The 15,491-nt window shown below is 50.9% G+C and overlaps 2 protein-coding genes across 2 annotated transcripts in view; one reads left to right on the forward strand and one right to left on the reverse strand.

The window, feature by feature from the left end:
• The first annotated feature begins 280 nt into the window (after positions 1 to 280).
• Positions 281 to 4,999, forward strand: CUNH22orf31 (chromosome unknown C22orf31 homolog). The gene is made up of 4 exons (XM_047088513.1): positions 281 to 350; positions 2,952 to 3,034; positions 3,190 to 3,636; positions 4,541 to 4,999. Exons 1-4 carry the CDS (start codon positions 281 to 283, stop codon positions 4,997 to 4,999), a joined length of 1,059 nt encoding a protein of 352 aa, XP_046944469.1.
• Positions 5,000 to 9,044: 4,045 nt separating this feature from the next.
• Positions 9,045 to 15,491, reverse strand: part of ZNRF3 (zinc and ring finger 3) — a 154,064-nt gene continuing 147,617 nt past the window's right edge. Inside the window, exons 6-9 of the mRNA XM_047088289.1 lie at positions 15,176 to 15,343; positions 13,214 to 13,316; positions 10,699 to 12,462; positions 9,045 to 9,303 (exon numbers count right to left, since the gene is read on the reverse strand). Coding sequence (XP_046944245.1) covers positions 9,263 to 9,303; positions 10,699 to 12,462; positions 13,214 to 13,316; positions 15,176 to 15,343 — 2,076 coding nt within the window. The 3' untranslated portion in view covers positions 9,045 to 9,262. The remainder of the gene's footprint in view (positions 9,304 to 10,698; positions 12,463 to 13,213; positions 13,317 to 15,175; positions 15,344 to 15,491) is intronic.

Here is a 15,491-nt window from a genome sequence, read left to right on the forward strand (position 1 = left end):
CCATCTGTGCTGGCAGCTGGAGCCTGCTTTGGATTCTGTCTCCCTCTCTCTCTCCCCCTCCCCTGCTCGCACTCTGTCTCTCTCTCAAAAATAAATAAACATTAAAAAAAAAATTTAAGAGTAGGACACTTAACCGACTGAGCCACCTAGGCGCCCCAAGCATCTGACAAATGTTTAGTGAAGGTGAATCTTGGGAAAAGAAATGTCATGATGCCCAAGTCGGATCAGAATCATTCCCCACTTCTAGAGGCTCATTGCTTGGCCTCATGAAGGACCCGAGATGAAGCTCATATCAAATGTTGGGTTACGTCACTCAGACAATGAGCAACAGGGGCTCAGGAAAGGGTCAGGTGAGTGAATGGGCCCCAATAATAATATTAATGAGAACATTATTTAATGAGTGCTTCCTATGTGCAAGGAGCCATACCAAGTGCTTCACACACTTTGTCCCATTTCATCCTCACAGTGATCCTGGGGTAGGCACTATTACTATCCCCATTTCACAGATGAGGAAGATAAGGTTCAGAGATGTGAATTCACTTGCCCATTGAGAGATGGATCTGGGATGTCAACTTGGGCAGACCAACTCCTGAGGCCAGAGAAGGTCTCATGTCACAGGCAGGACTTGAACTGGGCCCAGGGGTAGTATGTGGATGGGCTGACCAGATGAGAGGCAAAGCATCACAGTGATAGCTATGAGTGGTTAAGAGCAAGGATGATGTAGACCTTGGTTGAGTCCGACCTTTATTGGTTACTAGCATTGGGATCTGGGGCATGGATCTTGAGCAGCTCGTGCCTCAGTTTCTTCATCTGTAAAGTAGGGATGGCCACAGTGCCCAAACTCATAAGATTGTTGGTAGCATTTCGTGAGATCATGCTTGTGAAGTGCCTAGAACAGTGCCCGACCTATGGCAAGCATTCAATAAATACAAAGCTTACTGACATAGGAGAAATAGCACAGGCCGCATCACCCTCGGTTAGTTCTAAAGAGCCTGGAGGTTACCTACTGGGGAAGAGCCAACGGAAGAGAGTTCCGCTGAAGGCAGAGGAGGCAGAATTTGATGGGAGTTGGAGTGTGTATCAGCTGCTGTCCATGTGAACAGCTCTATGCCAGCAGAAGGAGATTCAGCACGCTCCTCAGAGTCAGAGCACTGTCACTTGGCCATTGAGCAAAGGCCTAGGAAAATAAATATAACAGATGAGTATCCGGAAAGAGGAGGTGTGGGAAGGCCAACCTCAAGACGGGGAAGAAGAGCAGAGAGACAGAAGAGCTACTCTTAGAATTCCTTTATTGCCCAACATTTCCCTTCTGTCCCTGCCATGCAGAGCAACGGCAGACAGTAGCCCAAGAGCCGGGATTCACCGGCTTTGAAAGGATGCTTGCCCGCCCAGTCTCCAGCCATTCACAAACGCTTCCCAAAGACAAACCCTTGCCAACACCCTGCTCTAAAACTGACCCACCTCTCGGGAGGTGAGGCCAGGGCTCACCACTGAATGGGCCCCATTGTCCTCCCAAGCGTCTGTGGGTCCAGATGCCTTTGGCCTGGAGGTGGTTCCACCGCGGCCTGCGGTGCGGTCTGCCTGCAGACTTTGATTCACTCCAGGGACAACACTCAGAAAAATGAAACAGGCAACACATGCGATTCCAGGAGCTCCTGCCAGACGCATACTCTGTTTTTCCATCATTTCTCTCCTCCCCCTCAGGAGGGAGCCTCCTTTGGCATTTGGTGTATAAAAACTCAAAATCACCAGCGGGACGAGCACCTGATAAGGAGCGAGGCATTGCCCAACAGTTACCAGGAAGAGGTGTCTTTGTTCCTGTTTCAAGCCCTTGACACCGCTAACAGCTCTAATTACTGAATTTGCCATGGGATGTAAAATAAAACCACATTCCAGAAACCGTGTAGTCTCCCGGGGAGAGAAATGTAGGGAGAGGTGCCCAGGGTTGCAGGAACGTGTTCTTTCATTTCTGGTCCCTAACCTTGGCAGCTCTTTGGAGAATGTAACAGTACCTTCTTTATGTGCATGGAGAAGGCCACTTTTGCACATGTAAGGATCTATCTCCCTACCTGGATCCACAAATATGGTCTGTGTATTTGACTAAGTTGCGTGCGAAGCATGCTTCTTAAGAACGTTAGGATCTTACTAATTCACCCGAGCCCTTCTGGGAGGGGCGGGGGGTGGGGGGAATGAGAGCTTCACAAGTTCCTGAGGCTGCAAGCACAACAAAATAGAACTCCTTCCAGCCTAATTTAACTATAAAATCTGGTGATGTAACACCCACCCAGATCCACATCACAAACCAAAGTGACATCACAAATACTAGGGACAATGGTTCAAAACTGCCTGCGTGTGAGCCAAAATCCAAACAAACTGCAAATTGCTCATATATGACTGAGGCAGAGAAAGACAGGTGACTAGAAATATTAAAACAAAACAAAGCAAAACAACAACCAAAAAAAGCAAAAGAGAAAAAGGGAAAAGGAAATACATGTTTCTTCCCCCTACTAAGCTAGATAAAATAAAATTTAAGGCAACCGAAACAATGGTAAGGTGATTTTATTTTTTTTACCGATGACGTATCTTAGAAGGCCAGGTCTCTTTAGATGTGTGCTTCTAATCTATCCAAATTGTTCTCTTGTTCTTGGCTGGTCCCAGGAAATGGAGGTCAGCATCATTTACCTTGTGCTTTTGCCTTTATGGAACCCAGTATTTCTTGAGCAGCCTTTCTTGGCCCATGGCGGGCTGGTTAAGAATTATATTTAGGGTTTGGCAGAACTTTACCTGCTGTTCTTTCTGTGTTGCGGCATGGTGGAGGGGTGACTGCAGTTCCTAGAGGAGTGTTGAGTGATCTCATTTCCATTCCTTTCCTGCCACGGTTCCCTAAGCTTTCCAGTAGACAGGAATTGTCTCTGATTCCTTGTAAGTGCTTCCCAAACCTCCACTTCCAGCTTCCAGAACAAGCATTGCTATGTTCTCTGAGAGCCTGAATATCATCGTGACCTTGTTTCTGTACTTGGTACAAACAGCTTTGGTGAGCAGGAGACCAGATGGATAGAAAGATTTCTAAGAGCTGCGTAGAAGGAATGATGTGTAAAAAGATGTTCATACTTTGCCCAAGTGGACCTTCTAGTCTCTGCTTGGGAACTGGTCTTTTTTAAATTCCTTTTTCTCCCTTTGTAATTCTAGCATCCAATCTACGTGAGACGAGACTCCAGCATCCCCACCTATGGGCTCCGTCAGTCCATCCTACTGAACACCAGGCTTCAGGACTGCTATGTGGACTCACCGGCTCTCACCAACATCTGGACGGCCAGAATGTGTGCAAAGCAGAACATCAGGACCCCAGCACCAGGTAGCACCTCTTCTTGGGAAGTTGTAAAGAATCCGTTAATTGCCAGTTCTTTCTCCCTGATTAAGCTGGTGCTCAGGCGACAACTTAAGAATAAGTGTTGCCCAGGACCATGCAAGTTTGAAGAAAAGCCCCCGAAGGGATTAAAACCCAAGGACAATTCAGCAACAAAAGCCATGCATCGGTGCGGGATAAGAAACTCCATCAGTTCCAAGGGCAAATGGCCAGTGGGGCAGCACTCAGGCTCACCGAGGCTCAGGAGGTCTGCAGGAGGCGTCAACAAGGTACACGGTGGCTGTGGTGGAGGAAAGGGGACGGAGTGGGGACAGGGAAACGTAAGCTAGGGAACATTTAATGCTTAAGTGATTTATATAGAGTGAAGGAAAATCCTAAAGTTAAAGACAGGGCTGTGGGGGGCGGTGGTGGAGGGTGGGGATGTGGGCAGCAGCATGCTATAGTGGAGAGAGTACCAGATCTGGGCTCATGCTGTTTACACCCTGCCTGGTTCTATGGGAGGATGAAGCGCCTCTCATAAGCACGGGCAGAAGGATCTTGATGCAAAGGGAAAACAAGGGTGGGAAAAGCCCGGATACGGGTAGCGCCCTTACGCACACACACCGAACACCAAGAGGTGAGCTGCAGATCTTGCTGTGAACTTCCACCTGGAGAACCTGGCCTCCCAAGAGGTCCATCACTCCATGGGGCCAGCAGAGCTCAGACTGCACCCTGGAGCTAAGCTGTCTGGCTTCAGATTCCAGCTCTAACTATAATTGAGGAGAACCGTGGGCTTAGCCTCTCTCTGCCTCTGTCTTCGTCATCTATAAAATGGGGAATAATGGCCCTTCCCCCATAGGGTTTCACGATTAAGCTAATAGAGTGCAAAGGGTAAATGCTTAACATCCTGCATGGCATTCAATAGATGACACGATGGTTATTAACCTTCTAACTGTGTGGCCTTGGGCAAACCAATTCCGATTTCCTTGCCTGTCAAACCGTCCCCTGCTGACCTTACAGGGTTATGGGGGAACGCACGCAGTGGCATACATGAAGGAATTCAGTAAGCTAGAACACGCTAGACAAATGTTGGTTGTGGCTGTAACCAAGACTCTGGGACACAAATCCCAGATAATTATTCTGAGCTCCCTTCTCAAGTTTTAGCTTTGACTTCTCTGCTTTCTTCCTGGCTAGAGTAAAGAAAGTTCAAAGGAGAAAAAAGTAACAGTCCGCCAAGATCTTGAGAAGAGATATGCCGAACATGTGGCTGCCACCCAAGCATTACCCCGGAACATTGGGACAGCGGCCTGGAAGGGCCAAGCGTTGCTTCCTGAAACCAGACAGAGACAGCAGTTGTCCGAGGACAAGCTGACCATCCACGGCCTCTCCACAGAGGGTTACAGGGCTCTGTACCACTCTGTGGTTGAGCCGATGCTATGGAATCCTTCAGGGACCCCCAAGAGGTACAGCTTGGAGCTGGGCAAGGCCATCAAACAAAAGCTCTGGGAGGCTCTGTACAGCCAGGCCGCCAGTCCTGGAGGTGCTCAGGACCCAGTGCCTGGCAGGAGGCAGCTGGAGGTCCATGAGGAGCCTGTGCCCAAGAAATGGCCCAAGTTAAAGAGAGAGAAATGGAACTGGAGCTCACGGGCTTAGGATATTCTCTGCTAGATGTCTGAAAAATAAACACCACTTTGCACCTTCCACATAATCTCAGAGTGCTTTACAAATTAGTAACTCCCTCCCTGGGACACAAGACAAATGGGTACGAGATTCATTTCATACTGACAGCCCCTCTCCACTCTCATGATGAGGTCATATCGACGGCTAAATGCTTGCCATCTCTTCCCTACAAGCCCCCTTTCCTTAATAGGGGTTTGAGGGGTCTCTCGGTCTTCCAGGTAAGAAAAGGCCAGGCAGAGGAAGTCAACAGTTTATATCCAGCCCATGTTCCTTATTTTAAAAAGGGGACTACTGGGGCGCCTGGGTGGCGCAGTCGGTTAAGCGCCCGACTTCAGCCAGGTCACGATCTGGTCCGTGAGTTTGAGCCCCGCGTCGGGCTCTGGGCTGATGGCTCAGAGCCTGGAGCCTGGAGCCTGTTTCCGATTCTGTGTCTCCCTCTCTCTCTGCCCCTCCCCCGTTCATGCTCTGTCTCTCTCTGTCCCAAAAATAAATAAACGTTGAAAAAAAAAATTAAAAAAAAAAATAAAAAGGGGACTACTGTTCCCCTCACCCCTCCACACAGCGCTGAGCAGAAAAACTACCATTACCTCAAGGACATAATCCCACATGCTATCAGATGCTCTCTCATGACACCATCACCCCAGCGCCCAACAACCTGAACTCTATGGTAACAGGACAGGAAATCACACAGGTGCTCACGTGAACAAGTTGAAGTTAAAGGCCCTGCTTCATGTAAACCTCTTCTTGGTGGAATCTGTAGGCCTTTACCCAATAGAGCAATGACAACATGTAACACGTACTTGATAAAATTGTATTTTTTTTTTTACAGTCATTTGTACAATTTGTTACAAAACCATAGAAGACTACAACTTGTTTTAAATCATTTTTGGTCGGCAAATATGTAAAATCTGTGTGCAATTATCATGTATTTACAGGGCCTCATGTTAGTCATTTTCAATGATTATGCCAACAATGTCACACTCTCCACATAAGACATGGCTTAAGATAAATATATTAGTAAATAAATATTCTGAGAACATATTTCCATAAATGAAATGTGCTGCTATACATATACAGAATATACATAAGTTGTTTTCTAGCCTTTAAAACATTTAAAAAAATGGTAATGTTGGAGAAGGAGCCCTTAGACCATTTTATTACAAAATCTTTACAGCAAAGTCTTTACAAAATATCTTTTAAGTGCTATGGGAGAAGGTAAAAAAAAATTTTTTTTTTAAAATAGTGTCTTGTTAGACCAACACAATAGAGTTTATATAAAGAATAGAAAAAGGTCTGTTTAAAAAATAATACTCTTGATTAGTGATTATTTTTTAGACCTCATTTAAAAAGCATTAGTCATGCATGAGCTTTGAGTAGAAACTAGCAGCACGTAAGGGAGGAGGGTCTGAGCGGTGGGACAGCAGATTGGGCTTTATAAAATGGCTTGGGTTCAACAGAGGCGGGAGAGACTGAGTCAGAGCCAGCATATTGAGGCTGTGTCCTATCACAAAGAGGTACCTTGTTGATCAGAAGACCATTTTTAACTGGTTCCAACACTCTTTAGTTTACATGTCTATCTGTCCCATCCCCAGGGCTGGGCCAGGGGACTTCGGCTTGGGGGGGGGGGGGGGCGGTTCTCAATGGAAAATATGATGCTCCCAGTTTCCAAGGCTATATGACCCCAGCACACCACTGAGAGGCCACCGACAAAGGTACTTGTCATTATTATTGGAGTCTTATAACTTCGAAGAAGACATTCCTTTTCATTTGAATGCCTAGGCAATATAGTTGGGTTACTACATTCTGGTGACCTCCTTGTCTGGTGGGCCAACACAAATTTAAGACAATGGCTGATACTTAAAGTTTTAACATTTCATTTTCCTGTTTCTACCACCCTGTAAACTATAACAATTAAATGTTTCTTTTTGCCATCTGTAATCATTGCCCTTTCAAATGAAAATCAGACACATTTATGTTAATAAGCCCCGTTGAAGCCACATTATCTACTCATCTATTTATTGCTTAAGGCTGTTGAGGAGTAGTTTTCCAAGCAGGGCTAAAGAAAGCCACTTTGGGGCTATGGTTTCAAAGAGTATGCACTCAAAGGCATTAAAAACAAAACAAAAAACAAAATCACAAACAACAAGAAAATCTCAACAATGAGAAGCTGGTTTTTGCAACCCATGTTAGAAGCCATGCCCCCATCCTTCCCCTAAAACCACGTAATGCAAGCTGTTGTCCCCAGCAGCTGCTACTCCTGGCCCGAGAAATAAAGGCGGCCCGGATCACATGTCAACAGCTTAGGCGCTTCCCACACCCTCGCCAACAGGTGTGCTGGGCATCAGCCCGGGGTGGGGGGAGCAGCCCCCAAGGGACTGTACCTCAGGGACTGGAAGACACATCTCACCATGGTGAGTTCCTAAATGGCAAATGGCTCCATCAGTTGATGTTGGAATTTCTGTCAAAATCTGGCTACAAGTAGGTAAATGTCCTCATCACAGGCTGGGTTAAAAAAAAAAAAAAAAGCAAAAAGGCTTGGGATACAGTGAGACTCTCAGTCAAAACATTCTCATCTGGACTTTGGGCTGATTTCCCCTGAGCCTTACATTACCGATGATGGCAACCCAGGGTGGTCTCTATTTACCCACTAGGAGGGCGGCGGCGGGGGTGGGGGGGGGGTGGGGGGGCACCCTAGGCTGTGAGGTTCCTATTCCGCAAATGAGCATTTCAGATGACAAATGAATCAAAGTGACCAGAGGAGTTAGTGAACACAAGGGCTAATGTGATTAGTTTCTTCTAAAAAAAACTTTCTTAAGAACAAGAAGTACATTGATTGGACAAAAAGGATGACAATCCCTGATCTGAAATAGCTTTAAATAGATTCTCCCTTTTAAAAGTGGAAACATCTTTAAAAAAAAAAATGGTTTGGGTTTTAAAACTCTCCCTTCCTCTTAAAAACAAGAACAGCAAAAGGCTGGAAAAATATACAAAGACCTACCCTTTGGGTCTAAACTATCTGATAGTCTCTTTCTCTGTCTCCTGGAGAATCAATACATAATAGTGCATTAGGTAGAAAGGATAGTAGACATTTGCAGGTGAGATGAGCAATTTCAGCCGTGAGGCAATGGGCTGAAAGACCCCTGAAGCGAGCTTCCAGAGGGAAATGGGATGGGAAACGTATCATTCAAACGGAGCTCGGTGCTGACCCCGTGGGATCCCCAGGAAGGCAGCCCAAGGATGCTGGCTGTGCACCCCCTGCAGGCACGCTCCAGTGCCCTCTGTCCCTTCTCCGGGACACTCTCTGCTCCCTAGACACCAAGGCCGCAAAACTACATTCCTCCCGGGTGTTTGTCCCCACACACCCCTTCGAACCATTTCTGCAGCCAGTAGCAGGAAGCCCAAGTTCAGGATTGTGAACTCTGTCCTTTTACCTAAGACGCTGACCCAAAGGGACAGACTTAGGACACTGGGCTGAATTGTCCCTGTCACCCTGGGGCTTTGTGTAGCAATGGCTTGTCCCAGCTCCTCAGTGCTGCAGACCTTCCGCCCTGTTCCTAGCTGTTTCCATCAGCTGCCTAAAGGTGTGGGCTGGAGAGGCATGGCTTCTGAGAAGACCCGAAACTTTGCACGTTGGGATTTGCCACAAGAAAGAAAGAGGCAGCATTGCATTGTTCCTCAGAGTCTGTACCCATATCAACTAGCTTTACTTCAAGTTTCTGGTTCATTTTCTAAGGCAGGTGTAGCCCTGAGCTTTTCAAAGGCCTGAGCCCCCTCCGGGGAGACAACAGTATCTACACATGATGTGGTTCAATTAATGCAGCAGTGATTTTTTTTTTTTTCAGCAAAAGTTGGTGGTTAGGGTTCTTTAAAATATATATTTAAATAACTTTACATTTACATATAATATCTTAAAAAAAACAAAGCAGAGAACTCAATCCCACACACCTCAGAACCCCAAGCACACACACTTTACAAAACAGAATACCATGTTATCAAAAGAGGCAAAAGACTCAGAGAATTTTGTCTGTTGGTTTGTTAATGGGGGGTGGGGATGGGGGCGGTTTGCCACAGGTGGCTCACATTTTGGGTTGAGAAGGAGGGCTCTCTTTATTACCACTTTTGTGTGTTTGTCAAAGCTAAAAAAAAATCTTTTTTTTTTCTTTTTTTTTTCTTTCCTGAAGGAAGTCAGAGCTTGGAGTCTCCATATAGTCCCCATTTCCAGAATTCCTTCTGAGCTCAGGCTCCCGTGCCGCCGTCTGCTGGGCAAGATCTCTGTCCTGGGAGAGAGAGAGAGAAATCATCAGAGGACAGAACAGGCACTGGAGGCCCTGGGCACAACACACAGGGACCAGGCAAGGGACTTGGGTGCCCGTGCCAGCGTGTGACAGGTTCTCAGGAAGGGACAGCTCCCAACACCGGACAGGCTGTGTTATACAGCAAAGGGCCGAAACAGAGCTCCTTTGCTGAGAGCTCCTCATGCTGCTGGGGGCACAGGTGCCTCCTAGACAGTCAGTCTCCCTCATCTGGAGGTGCAGAGACTTCTGGAAGTCATTAGGTAGCATGAAAACACCACATTCAGCACTGTTGCAGGCACTGGGAAGAGTGGAGAAGACCCCCTCCTGGAAGCTTACGGACCTCAGAACCAAGTAACCTCAGACTGTGATGGCCTGGGAAGTGAGCAGAGGGTGTGAGAGTGACCTTGGAGGAGGCTGAGGATGTGATTCCAGCTGAGATCTGGAGAAGCAGCAGACAAGTTTGGAGGCTGGGATGAACTTGGCTGGCTGGGGCAATAGACAAGAGGCCACAGAAGGCTTGAGTAGCCAGGTGGTGAGCGAAGCAGGAGGTGGTCAGAGGGGTGGGCAGGGGGCAGATCAGACAGAATGGGGTGAGGAGTTTACATTTTTTTAATTTAAAGGTAGTGGCGAGGTACTGAAGGGTTTTCCGGTGTAAAGACATATATTTTAAAAAACACCACTGTGGTTCCCATGCAGAACAGAAGGCAAGACCAGCAGGAGACCAGTCAGGAGGCCACTGCCTTGACCGTGGGGAGAGGAAACGGGCCTGCCAGAGATGGCAGGTGTGGGCTGCAGAAGAGATAAACTAGGGATACACTTTGGAAGCGGAACCTGTCCTGTCGTGTTGCAGTATTACTCAAAGGTGCCAGACTGTTTATTAGGGACGTAAGACGTTTGGGTACTCTAGAGCAATTTGATGAGGTCTGCTGAGTTGAATGAAAATTCTGGACTTGGATTCTGCATTTTTCTGGGAATTTGATTTTCTGGACAGAGGCAAAACACAAGCCCACGTGGTCCTTGCAGACAGGCTGAGAAGCCCAGGGCACTGGAGTGTGGACGGTGGGGTGGGCTCAGGGACAGTGCCAGGCTTTCAGCCTGAGCCTTGGGTGGGGAGCAGGGGAGAAGTGGGGCAGGGCATGCAGAGGGAGGCATTTGGGAGCGCTGCAGTGGACATGACAGGGTGGGATGCTTGTGAGGGTTAGGGAAGAAGGCCTAATGGGTCTGGAACGCAGAGCAAGGGTTGGGGTGGAAATAACACCTGGAAGTCATCAGGTGCAGATGGTGTTTTTAAAGTCAAGGGCACGAAGGAAGTCGCTTAGAAAACAACCTGGAGAAAGAGGACCCCGACTCTGGCCTCCTGTCCTCTCCTATTCTCACCTGCAGCCTCAGTGGCTGTGGCGCTGGACTCCTGAGTGTCCTGGGGGGTACCGGGGAAGCTGGCCCTGGTGGCCTCTGCACCCTCCAGAGGGCAGCCGGGCGAGAGCGGTGCCCTGGCCTGGCAGCAGAGAACCGGCTCTTCTTCCTGGGCTGCTCCCAGGCTTCTGTGGGGCCGCAGGGCATCCGGGCCCAGGGTCCCACCCCAGGGGCTGAGGCCACGGGTCCCTTGGCAGTCTGAGGGCAGGCCTAAGTCACAGTCCACATCCTCCGGAATGATGGGGATGCGCTGGCTCAGGTCCCGGGCCCCTGGGTGGCAGCTGGGCGGGGCCTCCTGGGCGAGCGTGTACTGCACGCTCACGGAGCAGTCCTCAGTGTAGCAGCCGCTGCCCCCTCCGCCACCATGGGCCACCTGCTTCTCTTCATAGAAGCAGCAGGGCAGGCCCTCATATTTCACCCCATCTGTCCTGGCCAAATGGTCTGGGTGAAGACCGTACAGGCCCTGGGAGCTTCCCGGCTGTGACTCCCCACCCGTGGGGCCACAGGCCTCACAGGGCGGGAGACCCAGGAACAGTGTGCTGCCCCCGGCCACTCCTGCACTGGGCTCCAGCGTGGCGGGCTGGGGCTCGCAGCAGCAGGCACACGACAGCCCCTCGCGGCCCCCCTTCCAGGTCCTCCTGAGATCCGGGGCAGCCCCGGGAGAAGGCTCGAGCCCCACTTCTGAGGTAGAGCTGGCGGGCCCCCTGTGCTCCAGGGAGGAGTTGCTGCTGTAGTTCATCTCCAGGCTACAGGTGGACAGCTGGTCCCCCGAGGGAGAGGCAGGGCCGGGCCAAGGCTCTCCCCGCCCCGCACCTTGACCGTGGGCTGCCGGGAGCTCCTCTGGAGGCGGGGAGCCCTCAAGGCACACGACAGGCCCCCGGCCTGAGCCACCGGAACCCCCCACGTCGCTGGTGCGACAGGGGCTCCGGCTGCGGTAGATGAAGGGGTCATAGTCGCTGCTGAGGGAGCTGCGGAAGGTCGAGCAGCTCCCGTACACGCCCTGGTTGCTGACCTCGGTGCAGTCCACCACAGAGTCGCTGGAGGAGCAGTGGCACTGGCCGGAGCTGCTGCTGCTGCTGCTGCTGTCGCTGCCCGGGCAGTCGGCCAGGTAGCCGCTGCACACTGAGCGGTGGCCGTGGTAGCAGCTGAAGCTGGACGTGCTGCCGCTCTCCAGGTGGGAGGGCGGGGCCATGTGCACCACGGTGGGGAACAGCAGGCCGCCGCCACCGCCGCTGCCGCTCGGGGGGAAGGCGTGGGTCGGGCCCCTGGGAGAGAGGCCCGGGGGAGCCTGGCCCTCCTGCTCTGGGTAGCTGAGGCCCTGGAAGTAGTAGTGTTGGTACATGGTCTCATACTGGGAGAAGCAAGCTGCCTTGGAGAAGCTGCGGCTGCTGAACTTGGGCCTGCGGAAGGGGTGAGCTGGTGAGTAGGCCCGGTGCTCCAGGCTGCAGCGGTGAGGGGCCAGGGTGTGGTCCAGGTGCAGGGGCGGGTAGCCGCGGATGTAGGTGGGGGTCTGTGGGGAATAGAGGCTCTGCTCCCCGTGCCGGTCCACAGTCAGCAGCGTGACGGGGTTCCCGTGGGAGTCCATGCTTGTTCTGGTAGGGTAGGCCGGGATGGCATTGGTCCTGTGCACGCGGCCGGGGTAGTGCACCGGCAGGATCACCCTCTGCTGCCGGCTGCGCGCAAGGTTGCTGGTCTCCACACACACAGTGCTCGGGTTTCCCTTTTGTTCTGGGGAGAGGTGAGGAAACAACGTCAGCAGGGCTGAGCACATGGGGCTAGAGGGGTAAACAAGGGCAGAGGCTGAAGCAGGAGGCCCGGTCATGTGCCAATGCGCCCCCTCTCATGCCAATGCCTCCTTCTGGGCCATCAGCAAACCCAGCCACGCTGGCTGGGGCCAGCCCACTTCTCTGTTTGAAGGGTGGTCTCACCGGTAAGGGCCTACCTCCCGCCTCCCCTCGGTCCTGCCTAACAAAGACACCATGGGGGTTTGCAGACAGCAGCAAAGGTACCAAGATGAAAGGCACTTTCTCTCTTGGAGAAACAGTTCCCTGGAGTCCACCCGGCATTCCGTGCCCCTCATCCGATACCACAGTGATGCAGGAGCAACACTGTGACCCTGCCATCTCACATTCATCTCCTGTGGCCCGGGAACAACCCCCCAGTTCTGGCCATGGGAGCATCATCACTGCCATTTCTGCTAAAGACATTGTGGGCCTAAGGCCTGGAGAGGCCAGATGCCTTGCTCAAGGTCAGGAGGCTGGTTCACGTGAAGAGGCCAAAACGGGAACTCGGGGCAATTCTTCAGGGCAGGCTCTCCTAAGGGTTTGGAGGGCTGGTGAACTCTGAAACCCAAGGTCCCCACACTTCCAGGTCCAGAAGGCAGTGCTCGCTCACCAGTCTGCAGCATGTGTCACACTCTTGCTAGGCACTTGGTAGGGACAGTGACTCTTCAGCAACAGTGGAGGCAGGTGACAATTACCTATGATGTTATGCCGACAGTGGGGGCAGGTGTGGTGCTGCAGCAGCCACGGGTCCACGCACTTCCGGTGAAAGCGGTGAGTACAGGGGATAACCCGCAGCTCCTGGGGAGGGAGAGAGGACACACGGCCTGAAGGCAGGGCACAGGTGGAGGGCTAAATGCTTCTTCCTGAGAAGTCCAGCATGGGCTCCCTGTGCCAGTGCCAGAGGCTTCTTCCTCACCCATCCCCCCATCTCTAGCTACAGGTAGACTCATTTCCCTGTAGTCAGCACCCATGTCTGTGTTCTAGGGAGAAGCCCCAACCACGGTCCTCACTGTTAAGGAAGGAAGCACACAGAAGCAGGCAGCTTTCTCGTTGCCTGAGGAAGGCACTCATGTTCGTGCCGCCCAAAAGGGGAGACCAAAGCCAAGAGCTTCTGCAGCCTGGGGTCTGGAGACAGGGCTAGGTTACCCACCTCCCCCTACCCCCCACCAAGACCTTTGCATCTCTGGGATGGTGGCTCCCTCCGGGTGCTCCAACTGGGTATGAGTAGAAAGGAAGATACCCAGGACTTGTAATTGACAGGAGGAGCCACCAAGGGCAATGCTCTCCTGTCCTCTCCTTTGCTGGACCCTGGATACTCACCCGAGGGTACATGGTTTCTAACAAAGCAGCCTATGTGGAGAGGAGGTGATGAGGTTTTCTGAGGCAGAACCACCTCTGGAATTCCTGAGCCAAAGCACCCTCCAAATTTGCTAACGTGACTTTGTTTTTCCATTCCCTGACCGGCTCAACACAATAATATTCAAGCTAATACCTAATGTTGTGCCTGACCTTGGCAAGAGTTCTACCTGCATTTTCTCATGTAACCTTTGTATTCACCTTGACTTCATGTCCGTCTCAGGCTCATGTCTCGAGCACAGCACAGAGAATGAAGTCACTTGCTTGAGATCACAAAGCTAGAACCTGCCCTGGGTCAGGATTAGAACGCAGGCAGTCTGCACCTAAAGACCATTCAAGGCCCTCTTAATCTCAAGGCCTCTGCAAAAACTCCTTTTTTTCATCCAATAGCCTATCTGGGAGCAGAACGCTTTCATTAAAGGGGCATCAAATGTCTGCAACCGATTCTGAAGTGGTTTGCTTCCCCAAATGTGTGTGTTTGTGTGTCTCTGTCTGGAGAGAGATTAGGCAAACACGGCACAGTGTTAACAAAGGGTTATTCTAGGTGAATGATGTACGATTCACTGAAGGACTCCTGCAGCTTTCCTGAAAGTCTGACATTTTCAGGATAAAAAGCTAGAAGAAAAAAGGTAGCCATCACATCTCTTGTCTCCTGAGTAAAAACACCCAGTGTTCCACGGGGCTTTGCAGGAGAGGTTTGCTTTAAGCCATGTCTCAGTTTCCAGAAGAGCAATTCTAAAATTAAGTCAGTACATGTAGGGGGCGCCTGGGGGGCTCAGGCAGTTAACTGTCTGACTCTTGATTTCAGCTCAGGTCACGATCTCGCAGTTTGAGATGGAGCCTCGTGTTGGGCTCCATGCTGGCAGTGCAGAGCCCGCTTGGGATTCTCTCTCTCCCTCTCTCTCTCTGCCTCTTCCCTGCTCTTGTGCGCTCACTCTCTCTCAAAAAAAAAAAAAAAAAAAGGAAAAAAATTAAAAAATAAAATTATGTCAATACGTGTAAATGTTCTTAACACCAGACATCGTCTGGCCTCGCATATATTTCTGATCAACTTCTGAAATCACGTGGGTGGAAGCTGGGCCCTCTAGCAAGAGAGTGTCTGCGTTGTGACCACCCTCCTCCGGGGTGAAAAGCGGTTAGACTGTCTCGGGCCACCTCCTCAAGACCTAGGCGTTTAAACCCTTCTGCCCCTACAAGGCTGTGGGAAGAGGACACGGGGCTCTGTCCTTTCAGGTCCTGTGCACCTCTACTGACCTGTCCACCCCATCCCCAACCAGGACGGGCCCTGCCTCTGCCATTACCTCTCCGTCGATGTACTTCTCCAGGCAGATGGCGCAGTCGGACGTGGAGCTGCTGCTGAGCGTGTCCAGGGCCCCACAGCTGCCCTCCCGACGCCCCTTGCTCTTGGAGTTGAACTTTCTGGTTTCCATCTTCTCCAGAGCCTGTACGGCCAGCCTGTTCATGGAATTCTGTGCAGCAGAATGTGGTCTGTGTTAGGGTTCGGGACGGATTTACGGTGGTAGTCGCCCTGAGGGCCATAGCATCTAACACATGGGGACGGGTATAACGCTAGTCCTTTATTACCAGATCAGCACAGGCTTTTGAGAAAGCACTAAA

This window comes from Lynx rufus, unplaced genomic scaffold (genome assembly GCF_022079265.1).
Source record: "Lynx rufus isolate CCGP_SWC_20201006 ecotype Redwood Valley unplaced genomic scaffold, mLynRuf1.p SCAF_24, whole genome shotgun sequence".
Classification (NCBI taxonomy): domain Eukaryota; kingdom Metazoa; phylum Chordata; class Mammalia; order Carnivora; family Felidae; genus Lynx; species Lynx rufus.

Excerpts from the sequence above, each read along its gene's own strand:
- CUNH22orf31 (XM_047088513.1), top strand. The coding sequence starts at position 281 with ATGAAGCTCATATCAAATGTTGGGTTACGTCACTCAGACAATGAGCAA. Across the intron at positions 351-2,951 it reads GGGGCTCAGGAAAGGGTCAG|CTTCCAGAACAAGCATTGCT; the intron begins GTGAGTGAATGG and ends CTCCACTTCCAG. Across the intron at positions 3,637-4,540 it reads CTGCAGGAGGCGTCAACAAG|AGTAAAGAAAGTTCAAAGGA; the intron begins GTACACGGTGGC and ends CTTCCTGGCTAG.